Source organism: Canis lupus, chromosome 3, assembly GCF_003254725.2.
Source record: "Canis lupus dingo isolate Sandy chromosome 3, ASM325472v2, whole genome shotgun sequence".
In the NCBI taxonomy this organism is placed as follows: Eukaryota; Metazoa; Chordata; class Mammalia; order Carnivora; family Canidae; genus Canis; species Canis lupus.
Window position 1 is genome coordinate 45,983,723 of NC_064245.1, and position 22,213 is coordinate 46,005,935.

Consider the following 22,213-nt stretch of genomic DNA (forward strand, 5'->3'; position numbering starts at 1 on the left):
AGCCAAAGGCAGATTCTCAGCCATTGAGCCACCCAGGTGCCCCTAATGCTCAAAGTTTTAACGGGATTTGAGCTGAGCATTCTTCCCAGGATTAGAGGCCTTCCCATGCATGTCACAGAGTGGTGCTCACTCTAGGCCTAGCAAGCAGGGCTGTTGGCATGACTGCTACCAGCTTTAAGACCCCAAAATATCTTCTTGACTACATTTCCTTGCAAGGGAAACTGAGTCCCAGTTTAATTCTCTCTATGCATCAGCCTAATTATAGAGTAGAAGGACTTTAAATTGATCATATCATATTGCTTGTGCTTTACCAATCTGGAAAGATCAGGCCCTCCCAAAGTGTTACTAGATTCAGATGGGGAACCCAAAATGACTGTGTGTCTTATTTGGTGAAAAACATTACAGCCTGTAGATCCTCCCAGAGGGGGGAAAATGGGAAGGAAATGAAGCATATAAAGTTGTATAAAAGGAAGTGAGGATGAGGAAAAGGGAAGTAAAGTGGAAAAAAAAAAAAAAAGATGACAGGGCAGGAGCGGGGTTTAAACAAAGACAGGCCAAAAGCTATAGGCAGTAACTGGGATAGAGCAGAACTGTGGGAGTGCTGTGCTCTCCCCCTCCTAAAGATTGCTCAAGATGAACGTAATACGATGCCTGGATGCTTACAGCATTTAAGTAGGGCTCATTCCTAGAAAGACCACTAGATCACCCCCACGGTGTTCAGCAGAAAGAATGAGGCTTCCTAATAAGTATTGAGCTCCCCAAGACTGGACTGAGTTCAGTCAAGACTAAAACGCCACATGCTAGAGAATCGAAAGCAATTCTTGAAAAACCAGAAAAAAGACCTGTAAGGGGCAATCTTCTAAATGTGGCCATACTTCTAGAACAACCTAACTAAAACCTTTCTGCCTGCCCCGGTGCCATTCTTACATCCACGATGACTTGTGGATTAGGAGTCATGTCCAGGACAGAGAGTGAGTAGTCATCCACTAACTTCAGTTTTTTTGAATGGCCTGTAGTTTTGCTGGGTTTATTCAGTCTATGTATGTACACCTGCACCCACAACATGCCTATATATTCTATACAGGGGATAGACAGGTTGACAAGACCCTGTGATGCTCTGAGTAGCAACTATGTAGCACTATGCTGTGGATACCACTGCTAAACCTGTCCATTGTTCTGAAGCCAGAGCTCCCTCCTAATTCTGCCCAAAGAACAATTAACAAGCTTATAGTTGAACAAATTTTGCCAAAACCCCCAGAAAAGTTTCCAAATTCTACCTTGATAGTCTATTTAACAAACCAGCACTGCGTGTGAGCCAGAGAAATGAGACATTTAGATAAAACATCCACAGCACTCTTTACATGAAGGACATCCACCATCCAAGCCTGGCTGACAGCATCATAACTTAGAGGAGTGCCCTCATTTCTAAGGCTTCTCCCCACTTGTTTCCGGATAGACCAAACTACTCAAAGTTTCCAATCCTCAGCCACAAACCTTGCAAGCTCACTGTAATGCCGTTTCTTGATATGTCAGAAATGACTTTTCCTAAGACAGATACCATGGCTTTCCACTTTATTGCCTGATAAAAATATAAGGGGAAAATGGTTTTTTACCAATGAGTATCTCCAGATATTTTTTCATTATTTGAGGTCAAATGTTTCCTAGGTACCTCAAAAAGCATGAGCTTCAAAACTTGATTACTTCCCAATTTAGTTTATTTTCAATAAAGTTTTACTTTGCTACACTAAAAAGCTGTTTCTTAGAGCAAAACTCCAAAATCAGACCATAATATTCTAAGACAGAAGTTGGCAAACTTGAGCCCATAGGTCAAATCCAGCCCACTGCTTGTTTTGGTAAATAAAGGTGTATTAAAGCACAGTCGTGACCATTAGTGTACATAGTATCTTTAGATGCAGATTGTAACCAAGAATTCTTTCTATCTGGCTGTTTGGAAAACCACTAACATTTTTCATGTTAGAAAACAGTAAATAATAAACAAGATGTGATATAGTACATTGGATCACTTATGTCAGTTGAGTACAATGCATTATTGGCACCTAAGAGTCACATTTTCAAGAGTTCTTCCTTTCCTCTTCAGCTATGCAATTATAGACCATATAAGGAAATGAATCATTAAAATGGATCTAAAGATAATGGCTGTTTTGGCACTTTCCCAGCAGAGGTAAGTAGTTGTCACTGAGCCCTGATGACCCATAAATCCCAAAATATTTACTTTCTGGCCCTGTACCGAAAAAGTTGCCAGTCCATGTTCTAGACAGAAAGTTACATAAGTGGTACTGATTATGTAACAATCTAAAGAAAATACCAAACTCTTTCCGCAGAGGATGATTCATCAAAAACAGTTTTTCTCCTTAAACATTCAAAAATGAGACTGTGCAATTACCTTAAATATCCCAGAACAGTCCCTCTAGAGCCAAAGGTGCAAAACATTTCAACAACACTCCAAAGACCTACCTGTCCTAATTGAAAATCAATGATTTGATCAATTGGATCTATTCTATTTTAGGCTTAAACATTAAATACATGATTCAGTATAAGGAAAATAAAATGTAACCAAACTCCTGTGCTTTAGGTCTAGCATAGAGGGTACAGGGGTACTAACAAATTGACACAGGCTAAGGACCAAGATCCAAGGTCACTGATGGGGATGTTGATGTGGAACACTGGGAGTCAGGAATATATGCTATTCTCATTACTATTATTCATTAATAACTATAATAACATGCATTAGTCTTTATTGACTATTTTCTCTACAGTATGGCTCTATCCTATATTTCCTTTTCATCAATTCTAACGACTATATTATAAGGGAGGTCACATCATGCCTATTTTACCAATTGGTAGATTCAATTTCAGAGAGGTTGAGTGAGTTGTTGTAGGAGGTCCCAAGCTGGGAAGTTGGCTGTAAGGTCCCAATCCTCTTTGTGATCCCACTGAGCCACCCAGTTTGCTCTGAATGCTGCCTTCCCTGCTGTTTCCCTACATAACCTTGGTAAGTCATTTAGCCTCTGGACTTCAGTCTTCTAAATGAAAGCTTCTGTTGGATCAGCCATTCTAGCAGGTGATCTGTACGAGGTCCTGCATTTCTAAAATCATGTAAACCTTTTCCCTGACTTTCACCACCAGTCTCAGGAGAGAAGCAGCACAGTGCTCAGTCTCATAGAAGGGAGCCAACCATGCTCACTAAGTGAAGGAGTAAAGGAGTGAGAGTGACCAAATTCTCTTCCCTTCGGGGAAGATATTTTCCCTCTTACTACAGTCTTTAACATTCCTTTTAAGTACGGCACTTAAGGTGGATTTCCTTAATGATGAACTAAAATATATTAAAAGCATTCTATGTGTAAACCATCAGTATGGTTCAGTAGGATATACAAAGATGAATAAAATGGTCACTCAGCTAATATAATGCTGATATCGTAATAGGGCAAATTGGTCATTTATTCAATTAAGGGTAAAAGTGTATGTTTCATAGAGGTAAAATTTTTATAGGCTTGAGATGGAGAGTATTTGTGCCTGTGATAAACATAAAAGATGACAAAGAAGTGGCATCTGAATGAATCTCGAAGGATATTTAGTATTGTATCAAATAGCTATCAAGCTTATAGCCACATAACTAGAGGTCATGTTTCTTTGAATACTGTAAGTTTGTGGATAATTCAGAAATCCTTTTGCATTTAGTATTTTGTCATATTATACAGCCTCTGTACTTAATTATGTTAACTAGCTAATACCAAATTACATCATGTTCAAAGAATATAAATTAAGAATGCTAGAGAAAAAATATGCAAGGAGGAAAAGCCCCATATGTTGTGCCTAATACAGAATTGAAACTCTACCTACCAGGAGAAGCAAATGTTTCTTCTCATGTGCTAACACATACTGATGGACAGTGGCTCCCTACAGCAACAGTGCTCAAGTGTCCTTCCTGGACCAACTACACCAGGATCACCTGGGAACTTGTTAGAAATATGAAACCATGGGCACCTGGGTGGCTCAGTTGGTTAGGTGTCTGCTTTCAACTCAGGTCATTATCTCAGAGTCCTGGGATTGAGTCTTACATTGGACTTCCTGCTTGCTAGGGAATCTGCTTCTTCCTCTACCTTTTCCCCCTGCTTGTGCTGTCTCTCTCTCTCTCATGCTCTCTCTCTTAAACAAATAAGTGAAATCTTTTAAAAAAAAGGAAGGAAGGAAGGAGGAGGAAGGAAGGAAGGAAGGAAGGAAGGAAGGAAGGGAGGGAGGGAGGGAGGGAGGGAGGGAGGAAAAAAGAAAGAGAAAGAAAGAAAGAAAGAAAGAAAAGAAAGAAAGAAAGAAAGAAAGAAAGAAAGAAAGAAGAAAGAAGAAGAAGAAGAAAGAAGAAGAAAGAAAAGAGAAAAGAAAAAGAAAAGAAAAGAAAAGAAAAGAAAAGAAAAGAAAAGAAAAGAAAAGAAAAGAAAAGAAAAGAAAGAAAAGAAAAAGAAAAAAGGAAAGGAAATCCAATCCTCAGGCCCCACCTCAGACTTGCTAAATCAGAAACTCTGGGGGTGGACAATGTGTGCTTTCCTCAGCCCTCCAGGCTACCCTGATCTTCATTCAAGTTTTAAAACTACTGATCCAAAGGACTATGTTGGATAAAATTCTGATGCTGGGTTGGGTCCCATAGAAAATTTAATTGTACTGATAAATAATGTCAGAAACCAGGCAAGATGTCAGGAGTGGGAGCCTATATAATAGTTAGGAGCTCTGCCTAAATCAACAGTGCCCACTTGAACACCACCTTTCCTTGAGTGGTCTCTGGAACATTTCCCTGATCACTAACATAACGTAAGGCTTAGGAAAATTAAGCAGAAATTAACAGAGTCACTATGTAGGAAGGCATACCATACCTCAAAGTGTAGAAAAAGAATTGGCTGGGAGAGAGATATTTTCTCAATAATTATTAACTCTCCCAATAAACAAACAAACAAACAAACAAAAACCAGACAAGAACAGTCACTACTGGTTACAAAAGATATAGGTGTTGGAACAGCACAGTTTATGACCTCGATGCCTTACTAGGTATTATATTTGGATCATATTAAGTTTACACAAGATAAAGCCAAAGTCATATGATGTTTAACTTTGATGAAATTATTCAGAGGTGACAATGGCTGGGATTATAGCACAGACTACAGTTTCTCTTCTATCTCTAAAAGGAAGGTATGGAGCATGAGCATACATACTCCAGTGATTTTCTGATGTGTGCAATGGCTTCTTTATCATATACTAAGTTTACTGACCATCAACTAAAAATCTGCTGTAAGTGTATCCTTATGATATATATGTCAAGGGTGGTGGAGACAGATAACTCACTCTGGAAGAAAGATCCAGAGAGGATGGGTAAACTACAAAGGGGGCAGCTGGTTTGTAGAAGTAGTCCAGGGCCTGTACTGATCTCCAAAGCTACAAAATATTAGAGGAATTCCAAAAATTTAAAACAAAACATGTTTTTTAGAAGTTTAGAATAGCTTCTTACTAGTAAAGTTAAATACATTCTCCATGGTACACCCTCCAGATAAGCTGTCATAAAACAAGCTCGATAATGATCTTAGCTTGTCAGAGGCACCCAGGGAACACCATGCAAATTCAGAGCAAGAGTCGGGATGTTTATGGGAGTTAACTTTACACTGATTTATGATTGTTTCCTGGATGTTATTTCAGGTGTGAAATGCTATGTGACCAAATAATTAAAAACAACATAAGAGATGGAGTTACTAAAATGTAATATGTTTATCATGATAGCACACAAGTGATAAAACACTGAAAGTCACACAATTGATAGGCAAGAAATTTTATGATTTTGATAGAAAACATAATTTGCCAACAAGTAAAATATGGTATTTTTTTTTTCACTACTTTGAAATCCTGCATCTGAGAAAATAAAAAAAGAGAGAAATTTTGTTTAAAAAAAAATGGAGGGGCACCCGGGTGGCACAGCCAGTTAAGCAACGGACTCTTGGTTTCAGTCATCAGGTCATGATTTCAGGCCCTGATCTCAGGGTCATGAGATCAGGCCTCATGTAGGGCTCGTGCTCAGTGCATAGAGTCTACTTCAGATTTTCTCTCTCCCTCTCCCTCTGCCCTTCTGCTTGTGCTCTCTCTAAATAAATAATTAAATACTTTTTTTTAAGTGGGGATATTTTATATAGCCTGAAATATGGAAGTTAGGTGAGATCAGATTGACAGATGAATCTACAGTCTAAAATATGAGCAGAAGAAAGTCATAGCAAAGTTTTCAGAAGCAGAGTTGGGCAGGAAAATGTGAGAGTGGCAGGTAAGCCATGGATGCTCTGAGCTTGCAGGCAGGAGATACAGGAATTAGAAGACAGCCTGAGAAATTATCAGGGTAACCAGTTGGCACAACAAACATACAGCAGCCAGGTGGGCCAGCACCATCCTCTCCCCTTGATGCTAAGTGATAACTAGCAAGAGCCCTTGAATGCAAGCATGAGTAAGTATGGGTAGTAAGCCAGAGTGGAAAGCTTTAAGTGATAAGCAGTAACCAGGAACAGGTGATAATTGGGAGGAATGGGAAGAAGCCAGTTTGAACTACTGGCTCAGCCTGTCCGGTCGCATGTCCCAGTCATCCTCACTATCAGGAAAGATAGGACACAGTAAGAAAAAATGGGATCCATGAATGGCAGGACAGGGACACAGAAATAAACAAAAAGATAAGCAGCAAACATGCCAAACTGGAATATCTAAGGGATGAAGCACAGAACAAGAGATTTTAAATGTACACTTAATATTCTCAAAAACAAGATGGCATCATCTCATTTATGAAACAATCATAGATGATATAAAATTTTTTAAATGGCAATTCAATACATGAATACAATAGCACAATGGTCACAATGGACAATAAAATGAGAAAGCTAGAAGACCAAGACTTTTTTCCCTGCAAGAAAAAAGTCATGGGAAGAATGAGAAAGAAAAGCTAACAGACACAGAGAACAGACGGAAGGGTCTATGAGGCACTTTCTCCATTTCATGTTCCAGAACAGAGTAGAAAGGAAGCAACAGGACAAACTACCCAAGACCTGCAGGAAGACATTCAATTCCCTAGATTAGAAGTTCCTTCTTACTAAACGAAATAAAATTTTAAAAGGTACCATAAATAAAACTCAAATATATTTGCCTGTAAAGAAATGTAAAGTCTCTGAAGGACAAAATCAGTCATAAAAATAAAAGATAAGCAACAGACTGAGAGGAAAAAAATACTTGCAACCTGTAACAAACAACCATTAATGCTGAAAGTTATAAAGAATTAAGAAGAGAGAAGAAAAAGCCCAACTGAAAACTGAACAAACAATACAGAAATTTAAAAAAAAGGAAATACAAATGCCACATACATTATCATAATAATCTGCAAAGTATAAATTAAAACAAGGAGAATTGACACCCAACCTATGAGAGTGCCAAAAACTAAGAGCAAAAGAGTGGATACTCGATAGTGAGGAGGTGGGGTAATTGTTAACATATTGCAGGAGAGCATATATTTTGTACCTCCTGGAGGGCAATTTGCCAGGATCTCTTAAGTTAAACAGTGTGCATCCCCTGGATCCTGACTTCTATTTCCAGGTTCTCTCCTGGCTGCTAACAATAGTTAGCGTTCATGAAGTGCTAGAAGCCAGATGTAGCTTAAAGTGCTTTATAGAAGTTAGTACCTTCAATACTCCTAATGGCCTATAATGAGGGTTAATATTACTATCCTCATTTTACAGATGAGGAAACTAAGTCAGAGAGGGGTCAAAGAACATTTCTTAAATCAAACAACAATAAATGGAGAAGGGCAGAATTTGAGCCCCAGCACTCTGGCTGGACTGTCAGCTCTTCAACATGTGCTATTTTTTTTGGTAAGATATCATCTATTTATATGCATAAAAAACACAGGGTGTTTATTACAGTATCATTTATATTCCTGAAGTGTAGGAAAAAGCAGCAATTGTCAGTAGAGACACAGAGGAATAACACATCAGAATATGGAATATTATGTAGTATTTAAATGAAAGGAGACACATTTACATGGCCAAACATGGTCAATCTTGAATACATATTTAGTGAAGCACAAAAAAGCTTATTACAGAGGAATATGGACATTATAGTATTTTAATTAAAAATATACACATGTGTGTTTGTGTACAGTAAATGCACAGAATTAGTGGAAAAAGTGAACAAGTCAAATCATATGCAGATAACAGATATTATCCTGAGGGAGAGGAGCCCCATGGGATTTCAGGGCAGGAGAGGGATGCAGTTCAAAGGGCATTTCCATCTAGTGTGTGCTTGATGACCTCACACCTAAAGATAAATTCATGTCTTTTGTTATGTATAATCAAAGTAGAATCAAGGGAACATTGAGCAGTTACTATATTCCAGGCACAAAGCTATTATAGTGGCCTTTACCTCATTTAAAACAACTTTATGTGATTGTTACTCTTATCATTTTTGTTATTCATTTAATAACAGTAAACGACAGTAAGACTCAGTGGATCTAGATAATTTGCTGCAAAGGCCTTGATACCTTAGAGGTGCAGATTTGAGTTCTGCTCTGTTACAAGAGATGAGAAAGGCAAACAAACAACATAGAAACAGGAATAGAGAAATGGGTGTGCAGGCTACAGATGGCACCACAGAGCCAGGCTTACCACAGCGATCTCGGATGACCAGGTTCCGGCCTTCTTTCAGGTGTATGGTGAGGAGGTACGCAAAAGGACTGGGCAGGTTACTCAGCTCATCGCCGGCTTCCCCAAACATCTACACAGATGGAGAAGTAAGTTAAGCATGCTGTCTGGGGACTCAGAAAGAAAATTTCAGAGCAACAACAAAAGTAACTACAAAGGCAAATCTTTAAGCTTCACCTCCCACCACCCACACAGATGGCTTGGTTACAGTGCTTTATTAACACATCCTTTATGTTTCCCACCAGCAGGATTTTATCAGAATTCCTGAATTATCTTTGCAATAAACTCTATCCCCCCGCAAAAAAAATCACACAAGTGGTAGGCCAGTATCTAAAACACCCTTAAACCTAGTGATTTCCTGTAGGATTCTTCTAGAACTCTCATGGTGGAGCACCAAGGGAGGAGGTAGCATGCAGAAGTGTGTCTGTGATGCTGGCGCCCCCAGACGTGTGTTTGCACTCAGATACAAAGTGGCTTCTTCATTTTCTCCACCATCCCACCAAGCCCTTCACCCTGGCACACCTCCCCTCTATGTGTAATAAAAAACATTTCAGTTCATGACCACTTAGGGGTGAGCCTCCTGTACCCACATGTCCGTCAGACCGCCAGACACATGCCCATCCCATGTCCATATGTGACACACTCGGAGTGCTTTCCCCTTTGCATATTTTTCCTCCATTCCCTGGACCCCACTGTGGTGTCTCCTCCACTCACCCTCAGCCTTGCCTTCCCTCAACACAGCTCACTTCCTCATCCAGGAATGCATCAACTCCTACCAGCCACAATGTCAACTTCAAGTCTATTTTTGAATATTTATTAAATGAATCCAATGAAAGTATTGAACTAGAGTTTTGCAATAGTTCAAATTTTTGTCTTCCAAAGATAAGGGACAGATAAAGTAATTTACTATTCACTTATCTGACATTCAATTAATCGATCTTGTGGCTAGGTCTTCCCTTGACAACCTTCTTTTGAAAGTTTCCCCACCCAGGTTTCAAAGCACTTCAGAATGGCTCTGTCTCCTTTATGATCCCACTCAAATGCATAGCTGCTCTGTATTTTTAGAAAAATCTGTGCCAGTCTGACAAATCGATAGACCCTGAATTAATCTTTTCCAGCTATAAGGTGCAAGGCCTGTCTTTGTAGATGGATACGGTTTAGCATTCTTTAAAAACAGGCAAAAAACCCTCACAGATCCAAACACCTGATAAGAATACTTATAATATTTAATCTTGTGTTTGTTTTTAAGGAATTTCACTCACAGATTGCTCTTCAAAATGTTGGGATGTTAGAGAAGCATTCAGATCACCACTTTCACACAGCTTCTGTGAAAAAGAAAAAAAAATCCCACTTTCAAAAAAGCAAAATGGTATCAACCTATAAGGATACCCTGTATCAGCTCTTTCTCTTTGAATCTGCTATCTGCATGCTCAGTTTCAAGTACAAAGGCTGCCTTCCCACATGTGTGGCAAGTCTTGGCAGTAAAAGTTTGATTCTGTGGAGTCCCTCTGGCTACAGCCTCTACCATCTTAGTTATTGATCAGAGCGTGGATAAGGCTGATTCTGTTCTACCACCGGGCTACTCCATCATCCCTTGTTCATCCAGGGCTTAGTGTGCAAACAGCTTCATTCTGGTGAATGCAATGGGAGGAGCAGAGCCGTCCCATCAGGCTCCTCCCAGGGTGGGCCTGGCCTGGCCCTCTGCCACCATAGAGAAATGGGTGACATGCCAGAGACCTGAGGTTGTCACTCAGAAGGAAACATTTCAAAATGTGATTTGGAAGATCCTCCAAACATACCCTTCATGAGTCTGCACAATCAACCACCAACCAAAAAGTAAGAAATGCAAATTCTGAACAAATGATCTCAGAATGGGAGGCACCTATGTTTCCTAATTTAAGATAGGAATTGATCCCACAGGGCAACAAAATGGGCAATGTTTGTAGTTAGTGGGGGATATAGTAGACATGTACAACGTGTGAGTTTTGTATGCACAAATTGGGGCCCAGGAGAGCTTTCAGACTTTTTGAGGGTTTCTGGGCTGGATATAAAGATGGCTGTCTGTGTGGAAAGGCAGAGTGGAAGGGACATGAGCTAATGGTCTACCGGGATTTTGGATATGTTCCTGTCTGGCTGAGGTATCAGCCAGGGCTGATTTCTTGGGTGAGAAACACAGGATTTCTCCCTCCAAACAAGGCTAGTAACTCTGAAGTTTTGGGCAAACTGAGGCATGCAGCAGACCTGCAGAGACTTGCTTGGATGACCATGAACTACTGAGGGTAGACATGGGGGCCAAGGACACTGTGGTCACTGGTCTTTCCCATCCATGGTATCCATCCAGGAAGTCCTGACACAAGTCAAAGATCCTGCCCTCTAAGACACTGACACACATGCATGCACACATGCACACTATCAGTCTCAAGTAGACCTTCAGGCAGCAAGAGATATTTGGGTTCCCAAGCAGGAAGGCAGTTCTTCAGCCCCCAGGAGGAATGGAGGGATGGTGAGGGACTGCAGACAAGCTAGGGTCCTCTGGTACACCCCCTCTGCATGCAGTGAGATCACGAAATGCTGCAACCAGAAAACAATGAGCTTTGATCACAAGATGACCTGAGGCCTCACACATCTTCCCCAGGAAGGACAGAGGCCCCACAGCTCCTATGTCTGTGGTTCTCACACAGGCCTCTTTTTATGCCGGTCCCAGCCCTTATGTCCCTTGAGTGTGAATATAATTCATTGACTTAAGGTTCAGTTCACCAGGATCAAGGGTGATTTCAAACACTTTGATCTTTCCCTAAGGCTCCCAGCACTGAGGTCACTAGAGGCCTCTGGCCCTGGAAATACCAACACTGCCCAACCAGGAAACAAGCCCTAACCCTCAATGTGGGAGACCTGTTAGACCAGAAAAGATACACCAGCAGAGCCTTCACGAGTCACCTCCTCCTCTGGCTCTTCATACCTCCTCTGTTGGTCTATGAAAAACACATCCAGGTAAGTTGGACAGAACTATCTGAAGACCACTTCATGAGGACAATAAGAACCTTAGTCAATTCCCCCAGTTCCTCTTTTCTTTTTTTCCAAGATTTTATTTATCCATTTATAAGAGACATACACAGAGGCAGAGACACAGGCAGAGGGAGAAGTAGGCTCCCTGTGGGGATCCTGATGCGGGACTTGATCCCAGGACCCCAGGATCATGACCTGAGCCGAAGGCAGATGCTCAACTACTGAGCCACCCAGGTGCCCTGACTCCCCCAGTTTCAAAAGATCTGTCCTCCAGCATTTTACACCACACACTATTATTTCTTGGAAGCGTAGCAGCTCTCCTACCTGATTTACAAAACTAAGAGAGACCAGACATGTCTTCAACGTACACAGTCAGCAAAGTCCCATCTGCTGACTGATCCTGTGCAGCCTGAAGACCCATCAGTAATGTCTCCCATTTTAGGAAATACACCAAGGCTCCACTTAATCATTCCTGTGCAAAGGCAATTCCACAAAGCTACCAGTGCCGGGCTCAGAATTTCCATTCAGGATGCATGGTTATGAGCCAGATTGTGGTGGTCCAGAATCTTCTACTGCCAAGTACAACGGTGGATGGATAGGAGCTTTAAAGCATCACTCCTCCAGAGGGCACACCAAACACACTCTCTCCCAAATTGGCCTCACTCTACTTAATGATAATGTTAATTAAGAGACAAAATTAGTCCACATAACCACCATCACTTACACGCTATCAAAAATGTACACAGAGCTGCTATTCATATATGCGATAAGTCTTCCACTTACAACAACATGGAAATTAAATGTGAAGAATGACATTAATTCAATATTATGGCTGGTTTTACTCACAGGAAAGTCACAGAACTTAAAGTTATGATTCCCACAGCCACCGTAACTGTCACACACCATATATACACACCAACCAAGGAAAGTGATCGCCATAAAGAAGAGTGGAAATGCTACATAGGCACCAAGGACCAAGTTATGGCTGCTGGGGGACACATAACCTCGAATATTCCCCTACATTCTGCATAGAGCCTAAGGTATTATCCACTGCATAGGAGTTACATTATTTCATTTCTTTATAAATCTAGTAACTACAACAATGAGTTTTTCTTTAAAAAAAAAAAGATTTTATTTATTTATTCATGAGGGACATAGAAAGAGAGGCAGAGACATAGGCAGAGGGAGAAGCAGGCTCAATGCAGGGAACCTGATGGGGGGACTTGATCCCAGGACCCCGGGATTATGATCTGACCAAAAGACAGATGCTCAACCACTGAGCCACCCAGGCACCCCCGGGTTTTTCTTTAAAATGAGCACAATTACGATTTTCCTCATAGGAATCCCTGGTACCCCACAATCACTTGAATATATTTTTGATGTTCTCAACAAGCATATTCAAACACTCTGAGTTTTAATTTTACTTATGAAAAATAAACACACAAATATTGACTTTTTGTATACAAAAGTACTACAAATTTTTAACCCAGGTATATATTTATGGGACCACCACAAGAATCAAGACATAACAGTTCTGTCACCCAATAACACTCATTCATGCCATCCCACTGGGGTTAAACCAGCCCCAAACACAGGAACCAGTTATCTGTCTTCCTTATGTAGTTTCACCTTTTCCAGAATAACCTACACATGCACTAACACTGTATGCAAATTTCTGACACTGATCACTTTCACTCAGCACAATGCCTTTGAAATCCAGCCAAGTGGCCCTTGTATAAATTACCCCAACCTTTTTCATGGCTGAATAGTATTCCACATGCCATAGTTTATCCAAAAGTGCTGGTTTCATAAATTTCAATCAAATTCTTTCTAAGGACTCAAGGAAAGATTAAAAACAAATTGATTACTGAATGCTAAAAGGTTTAATATGACAGGGGTGCCTGAGTGGCTCAGTCAGTTAAGTGTCCAACTCTCGATTTCAGCTCAGGTCATGATCTCAGGGTTGTAAGATCAAGCCTCGAATCAGGCTCCACACTGGGTGTAGAGCCTGCTTAAGATTCTCTCTCTCCTTCTTCCTTTGTTCCTTCCCCCCACCACTTGTGCATGTGCTCACGCGCTCTCTCTCTCTCTTTCTCTCTCAAAAAAAAGAAATAATATGAAAAAATGGTCTTATTATACTCAGGAACAAAAAAATGCAGCACCAGCATCTTGGCATGAAAATTAGTATAAGGTTAGCCATCACACATGCAACTCTCACTGCTGCTTCTTGGATGAGTAGCTTTTGGTTTGGTTTGTTTTTTAATGACAGAGTTTGCATTGGTATTTCTATTCTACCTAAATAGAAATTGGTGAGACGATAATATGTTTTGCATTCTCTTTAGATGAGAGCTCTCTATCTACAAGAATGCAAATTTATTAGAATTCAGCAGGATATGGGCCAATATTAGCATGGATGGGCCAATTATATAATAAAAGAAGATCTCCCCTAGTCACCAAGGACCTTAAGAGCAAGACACTGATGTGAATAAACATTTCTCTTCTGTGTACACTAAATGTGATCTTGTACAAATACCACCTCCCATGTGGCTCATCGGAAGGCTCTCACCATGAAGTATACACAGGAAGCCAAATTATAAACCATGTAAACAATCACTGGGTGTTTAAACTTCAGTACAAGGAGACATAAACCCACATCCAAGAAAGCTAAATGAGCCAAAACCTAGCTGAGAAGAGCACTCTACAGTCTCTGAAAAATCCTAAGAGTATGTCAGTATAACAAACCATACATGTGATACATATTGACTTAATGATTGTATCCACACCTAGGTTCCTGAGACTCAGAACACTCTGGATGTCAATAGTCATAAACACAGATACCTATAGGACAAAGGAAGTAGCAAAATGAGCAAAGGGGATGGAATAGCTAGACAGACCCTGAAGCAGAGCCTGTATACAGTGACAGAATCAAAACAACCCACATGGCAATGAGAGAACAAAATTAAGATGTCTGTTCAGAAAAATTCACGTCTAGCAAATAGCTGAGTTTATGCATACTAAATTTTTCCACAACTTTTCAGGAGGCTATTGATCATTCAATTTAGGTATTTAGTTTCCCCCCACTCCCAAGATTGTTCTCTGGAAGTGATTACCCTGGAATAATGATGTGCAAAATATAAGTCATGTGTGTGCGCATGTGTGTACATATATATCTTACTCAGTTGCATGTCAGTATAAAGCAGTGGTCAGTAAATTATAACCCACCACCCGTTTTTATAGATTAGTTTTAAACTTTGGAGCACATCCCCACCTACTCATTTACATATTGTCTATGGCTGATCGCATGATACAATATCAAGGCCGAGAAGATGCAAAAGAGGCACTGTGGGCCATACAGCTAGACATATTTATTATCTGGCCTTTCATGGAAAAAGCTTGCCAACCCCTGGTATAATCAACCTTACTTTTCATGTTCAGTAATATTTGTCCACTGACCTTCTACACATTGTTTTCATGCTTGTTATCAGTAGGTAGTTTAAAAGAATAATGGTCCCCTTTACATTTGCTTAGACCTGTATATTTTACAAATACCCACATGCTCCTATTAACTTCTTATAAGAGCCCACAGGTTATCATCAGTATCACCAATTTACAAATAAGGAAGCCAAAGCAAAGAGGAAAATGGATTGCTGAAGGGAAACCAAAGTGTTAGGCCTTCTCTTGAGTGTTCTGGGTCCTCTGTTCCTTTCACAGCGTGCCCCGACTGTGCCCAGAACCACAAGAATCCAAAATTAGAAGATCTAGTTCTGTGCAGGGTTAGACGAAGCTTGGGAGTCAGAAAGACCTGATTTTGAATCCCACTTGTTCTACTTCCTATCTTTATGTCATTGAAAATTTTTATTTAAAATTCAAGACATGGGAACATCTTCAAAAGGGCTAGAAAAGATACTTGCCTTACAGATTGTTAGGAGAAAAATCAATTCATTCGAAGGATATCTATTGAGCACTACAGCATCTCTGGGCCAGACACTATGCTAGGCTACTTGTGTGGATGGTGAGCCAAACAGATGTGGTCATATGAGATAATAGTTATATATTGTACCTAGCAGAGCTCAGTATTGCTTTTTTTTTTAATTTATTTTTTATTGGTGTTCAATTTACTAACATACAGAATAACCCCCAGTGCCCGTCACCCATTCACTCCCACCCCCCGCCCTTCTCCCCTTCTACCACCCCTAGTTCGTTTCCCAGAGTTAGCAGTCTTTATGTTCTGTCTCCCTTTCTGATATTTCCCACACATTTCTTCTCCTTTCCCTTATATTCCCTTTCACTATTATTTATATTCCCCAAATGAATGAGAACATATAATGTTTGTCCTTCTCCGACTGACTTACTTCACTCAGCATAATACCCTCCAGTTCCATCCACGTTGAAGCAAATGGTGGGTATTTGTCATTTCTTTTTTTTTTTTTTTTTTTTGTATTTGTCATTTCTAATAGCTGAGTAATATTCCATTGTATACATAAACCACATCTTCTTTATCCACTCATCTTTTTGATGGACACCGAGGCTCCTTCCACAGTTTGGCTATTGTGGCCATTGCTGCTATAAACATTGGGGTGCAGGTGTCCCGGCGTTTCATTGCATTTGTATCTTTGGGGTAAATCCCCAACAGTGCAATTGCTGGGTCGTAGGGCAGGTATATTTTTAACTGTTTGAGGAACCTCCACACAGTTTTCCAGAGTGGCTGCACTAGTTCACATTCCCACCAACAGTGTAAGAGGGTTCCCTTTTCTCCGCATCCTCTCCAACATTTGTTGTTTCCTGCCTTGTTAATTTTCCCCATTCTCACTGGTGTGAGGTGGTATCTCATTGTGGTTTTGATTTGTATTTCCCTGATGGCAAGTGATGCAGAGCATTTTCTCATATGCATGTTGGCCATGTCTATGTCTTCCTCTGTGAGATTTCTGTTCATGTCTTTTGCCCATTTCAGGATTGGATTGTTTGTTTCTTTGGTGTTGAGTTTAATAAGTTCTTTATAGATCTTGGAAACTAGCCCTTTATCTGATATGTCATCTGCAACTATCTTCTCCCATTCTGTAGGTTGTCTTTTAGTTTTGTTGACTGTATCCTTTGCTGTGCAAAAGCTTCTTATCTTGATGAAGTCCCAATAGTTCATTTTTGCTTTTGTTTCTTTTGCCTTCGTGGATGAGAAGAACACAGGCAACACCCTTTTTGAACTCGGCCATAGTAACTTCTCAGTATTGCTTTTCTATTAGTATTATTATATTGTGATTATGATTAAGATAGGGGATGTGTTTGAGAAGACTGGATGAAAAACCTCAGTGAAGGTAGGCAGCAACCCAGGTTCCTTCCTTTATCCCAACCATCCCTTCCCTTCTGACACTTATATCATGACAGAGATAGAGAGCTGGCTAATGAAACCTGAGGACAGTGTCACCTCCCCTGCCACACACTGCTAATCAACCTATGCAATGCTTCCTTTATGGCTCTCCTCCAAGGCAAAGTTTCGACTTACTGCTATTCCCAATGTCTACAGTAGGTATTACAAGCACCATCTGTGTACTGCTGATCCCTGCCTGTGAGCAACACAGTATTGATCTCACAGGGCTCCTTTATATCCCACTCTTTGGTACCCCAGATAGTCCTTACAGCCTAGCAGAGTTGCCTGGAAGACGGAAAAGCCTGCGTGACACAGGCTCAGAAGTAAGTCTCCCATCTCCTACCCCTGCCCCTTCACCCCACTTCCCTACTATTCCTGAAACTCCCCAGGCATTCTCCTGCCTCCCTGGAGCTCTATATACTTACTGCTCTCTCCTCTAGAGATGCTCTTTCTCCAAATACATACACATCTTACTTCCTCACCTCCTTGGGGTCTCTGGGTAAATGTGACCATCCCAGAAGATGTCTTTCCAGACCACTCTGTTCAAAACTGTACCACCACTGCCCAAGCACTCCCAGTAGCCTTCTCTGCTTTGTGTTTCTCCATTACACCTAGCCCTCTCTGAATATATATGCAGCCTGCCACTGTTGAGATCAGGATAGGATCTCCATGAGGAAGCCTGTGTTGCTGAATGCCCTGTTCTGGGTGCCTAGAGTAGCGCCGGCACATAGTAGGCACTCATCAGATGAGGAAAGAGGGAGGGAAGAAGAGAAAAAGAGGCCAAACCCATGAAAGACCCCAGAATGTGGCTGACATGCCTGGCTCACTGACAGCATGATGTTGAGTAATGGTTTTTGAGATAAATCACAAACAGTAAAGAACAAGTAATTGAAATATAGAGAAAAACGAATGTACCTATTTAGTTGTGCCAGCTGGAGGCTATTTCCTCTGTACTGGTCTGTCATTGTGCTTCTCTGTGGTCACTAAACTGAAGCTCTGTGGTTGCCTAGTAGTGTTTCTGGAAACATCCCGATAAGGTACTTCTCTAAACCACTCAACTCATCTGCATAAGTTAGCACCAAAGCTAGTTCTTTAAAACCCCAACTGCCAAATGAAATGTCAGGAAATCCCCAGTGGGGGATTACAAAGATGACGAGGTGGTGTGGGGCAATAATCCTTCCATTCAGGATTATCAGTTGTTGAGTGTGATAATAAGGCCATTCAACCACTATAATTATCCTTGCCTTTAAAAGGGCACAGTGGACACACAAAAATAACTGTCTTCCTTTGAGGGGGCACCTGGGTGGCTCAGTCGGTTGAGTGTCCACCTCTTGATTTTGGCTCAGGTCCTGGTGTCAGAGTGGTGGGATTGAGCCCTACATCTTGGCCCTGAGTTCAGCAGGGAGTCTGCTGGGATTCTCTCTCTCCCTCTTTCTCTGCTGCACCCCCCATCCCTACTTCTGTGTATGCATGGTCTTTCTCTCTCTAAAATAAATAAATCTTAGAAAAAAATCTCCCTTTGTTACCAACTTTTTTAGATCACCAGCTCCAAGTTGTCACATTTCCAAATTCGTGATGTGCAGAGTTTTATGCACAGGCTTTGGATTCAGACAGTCCTGGATTTATATCTTAGCTCTAACACTTACTAGCTTGATGACATTAGATAAGTCATTAAACCTTCTCAGCCCTCATTCCATTCTGGGAAATGTAATGATAAAATAACTATGATAACTCTAATAAACACAACTATAACCTCAGCAGTGAGTCCATGTTAGGTACTTGTGCCTGCCACATATCTCTGGGCTGAGAGCCTTTTATTTTTTAGCCATAAAATTTTACTTCACGTGCAACTTAGCTACTCAGTTTTACTCCCCACTCACCTGAGACTTAGCCAATGTGCCCTCTCTCTTCCAGCCTTTCCTGACTACCTGCTGAGTGACCCCTCACCACTCACCTCAACTGGTCATCTAGCACTGCTCAGGGGCTATGACCACCTCAGATCCTATCCTTGGTCATTTTTTCCAGTATCTGGAACTATTCTCAACTCCACCATTAACACTGAGGATGGGAAACAGAGGTAACTTTCTGTATTTTCTAAATACTTGATTTTATAAGGTGAGAGAGAATATCTTGTAAAATAAGTGTTGGGGAAGGAAGTGAGAAGGAAATGCAAGGGAAAAGAATAAAGCTACTCTGAGTCTCCTTAACTATAGCTTCCCCACATTTAATCTGACACTTAGGAACTCCTTTAGAGCTCATCCAATTTCCCCATCCCTTTGCCCAGATCTCCATATATCATCACCTTCCCCAACCCAGCTGAACTTCTTGTAGCCCAACTACTTAGCATGGCCTATGGCTTGAAAATTAGCTATGGAGAAACATAAGTCAATATATTTCACACAGGGGCACCTGAGTGGCTCAGTCAGTTGACTGTCCAACTCTTGGTTTTAGCTCAGGTCATGGGCTCAGGGTCATGAGACAGCAATGCATAGGGCTTCTCACTCAGCATGCAGTCTGCTTGAGATTCTCTCTCTCATTCTCTTTCTGCCCTGCCCCCCCCCCCAATATATCAAATAAACAAGGTTTTGCAAAAAGCTGAGACAGGAAGAAAAAGGCATCATGTCTATTCTTCAGGAGCTTCCAATCTAAACAAGAGAGGCCTACTTCTAAACAATCAACTAAATACAAGGTGGTAGAGGGTTTAGGCAGTAAAAGGTGCCCTTTACCACCTCCCATGCCCAAGTTCTGGTGATGACAGCAAGGATAATAAAACTGTAAGAGCACCTTTTATCCATCTGAGGCCAGACATACAAAGTCATCCAAAGGAGGCAATCTGGTTGCCAGGCTACATGAAAGGCCATCAGCCTGACTAAAAGTGATAATATACATCTAAAAAATAATGTTTTAATGAGAAAAAGGGAGAGGTCATGCAAGGAAGCGTGGGTAGAAGTTTGGACTTGCCCCTGAACCCTATGGAGGGAGGAGAGAGCCTATCCCACAGGACTTTAAGAATCGTGGCTTCATGGCCTAGACAGGTTGGCATGTGAATACAGATGTCCTTGGCCCAAGCAAACAAAGTGTGAGTATGTCAAGCTCTCATTTGGAGTTCAGTCCCTATTGTGAGATGGATGGCATACCAGACACCATTCAGTGTAGAACCTATCTGTTCTCCATGTACAGATTTAGTGTTCACAAAACCATCTCCTGATTCTATGTGACTTCTCATCTCATGTAGTCTGACTTCAGGGAGTTAATACATACTCAACAAATTCTCCAAAGTATTTCCAGGCCCTGATATAATTATTGCTCATTCCACTTCAATGAAGTTGATGTTGATTACAATTTGACTTCCCAAATAATTTGACAACAATGAAACAGTGAGCTGTTTACATCAAAATAAATATTAGAATCTATAGAGTATTTAATTCCTATTGCAAATTAGTCACAATTTGTCATTTACAACTTAGTGTCATGAGTATTGGGTTATCATAAGTCAGTCCTCCAAGCCAGAGAGTCACTGGACAGTTAATACAGGTCTTGGAGGCTGGTGATCTTCTCAGGGTCGTACATACAGTGACAGCTATGCCGATTATCAATTTGCCTTCCTTTCTCTACCCCGTCTACCTGTTCCAAACCCTTGCTCCCTCTACAGATTTCTACGGAAAGCAGAATGAGGGCAGCCCCGGTGGCGCAGTGGTTTAGCGCCGCCTGCAGCCTGGGGTGTGATCCTGGAGACCCGGGATCAAGTCCCACATCCGGCTTCCTGTATGGGGCCCATTTTTCCCTCTGCCTGTGTCTCTGCCTCTCTCTCTCTCTCTCTCTCTCTGTCTCTATGAATAAATAAACAAAATCTTTAAAAAAAAAAAAAAAGAAAGAAAGCAGAATGAGGTTAGCATTCAATGACAGCAAGAGTGGAATGCTGTGTAAACAAAGATAGGGTGAAGATATTGATTGTACAGTCAGGAAAATTCACACAGGAAGGAGAATTTCAGCTGGGTGAAATTTCAAAAGGGTGAAAGGATTTCCTTAAGAGAAGAAGGGAGGAGAAGACAGATGTGAGACGGATCAATGAAGATCAGAGACCATGAAAAGCAAGGAAAGTGTAACAGTCATCATTCACATCATTCACAGGTGTTTTACTGGGGCCAGATGAATAACGGTGATGCTACCAAGAAACAACAGTCTGCATCTGTGAGGGTCCTTCGGAAAGATAAAATTCTGTCAAAATGAGTTGAGATCAAGTTTCTGTGGAACATGCAGTGTGAATCTGGGGACCAAGAGAAAGTCTGGAGAATCCTCTTCAAGCAAATGTATCCTTTATTCTAAACCTACTTTCTTCTACTCTGGTTTTATGGTTGCTTGGAGCACCTGCATTGAGACTATTTCAAGGTTTCATATGGCTTCTATGTTCTCACATTCCTTGTTCCTCTTCCCTCTTCATTTTCTTCTTTGTTTCTTCATTCCATTTCCCCATAACTATAAGCCCATTCCTTACTTCATTGCTACCCTGGCAGAACTAGGAAAAAACTGGAAAACATTCAGACAACACCATTATTTGGGGTCTTATCCCATCCCACTACTGCAGGCTCAGCCTTGAAATTACCCTTGGACATAAAACATGTAAGACAAATGCCAGTGGGTACTCTGACTACAGATGTTCCTTTCTTTACCTTCACTCTGTAAAGCTACACACAAAACAAACTATACCAAGGATACTCAGAAAACATCTGCTTGTCCTTGTATACACCAGGCTTGTCACATGCCAACTCTTTCTTCCCTCCTCATTGCTTTCCTCATTCCATGAAAGTGATAGTAACCTGTCCACTATTCATTAGAGAGAAGAGAGATGACCCATATCCCAGATACAAATTAAGCAACCCCGAAACTCACATGACATGGATTCACCAGGACTTCCATCTTCATTGAAAAAACAGAGAACACATTCAGATTTAAAGCTAGTATTGGACTTAGGCTGAGAAGTCTCCATTTGTCTGTTTTCAGGTAAAATCATACAAAAAGAAATTTCATTTACAGTATATTTCTAACCCTAACCCCTAACCCTCACCCCTAGCCCTTACCCCCCAAAAAATCCAATAAACAACAACAAAAAAATTGACTCTAATGA

At 40.9% G+C, this 22,213-nt stretch overlaps 1 protein-coding gene across 10 annotated transcripts in view; it reads right to left on the reverse strand.

Annotated features, from left to right (window-relative positions):
• The window catches only part of MCTP2 (multiple C2 and transmembrane domain containing 2), a 245,083-nt gene that overhangs the window by 167,975 nt on the left and 54,895 nt on the right, over positions 1–22,213 (reverse strand). For 8 of the 10 annotated variants that reach the window (XM_025437491.3, XM_035714286.2, XM_035714285.2 and 5 more), the window contains 2 exons: positions 9,983–10,045; positions 8,685–8,793 (listed from right to left, as the gene is read on the reverse strand). In XM_025437491.3, the coding sequence (XP_025293276.1) occupies positions 8,685–8,793; positions 9,983–10,045 (172 nt within the window). The remainder of the gene's footprint in view (positions 1–8,684; positions 8,794–9,982; positions 10,046–22,213) is intronic. The other 2 variants (XM_049108440.1, XM_049108441.1) reach the window with 2 other exon arrangements.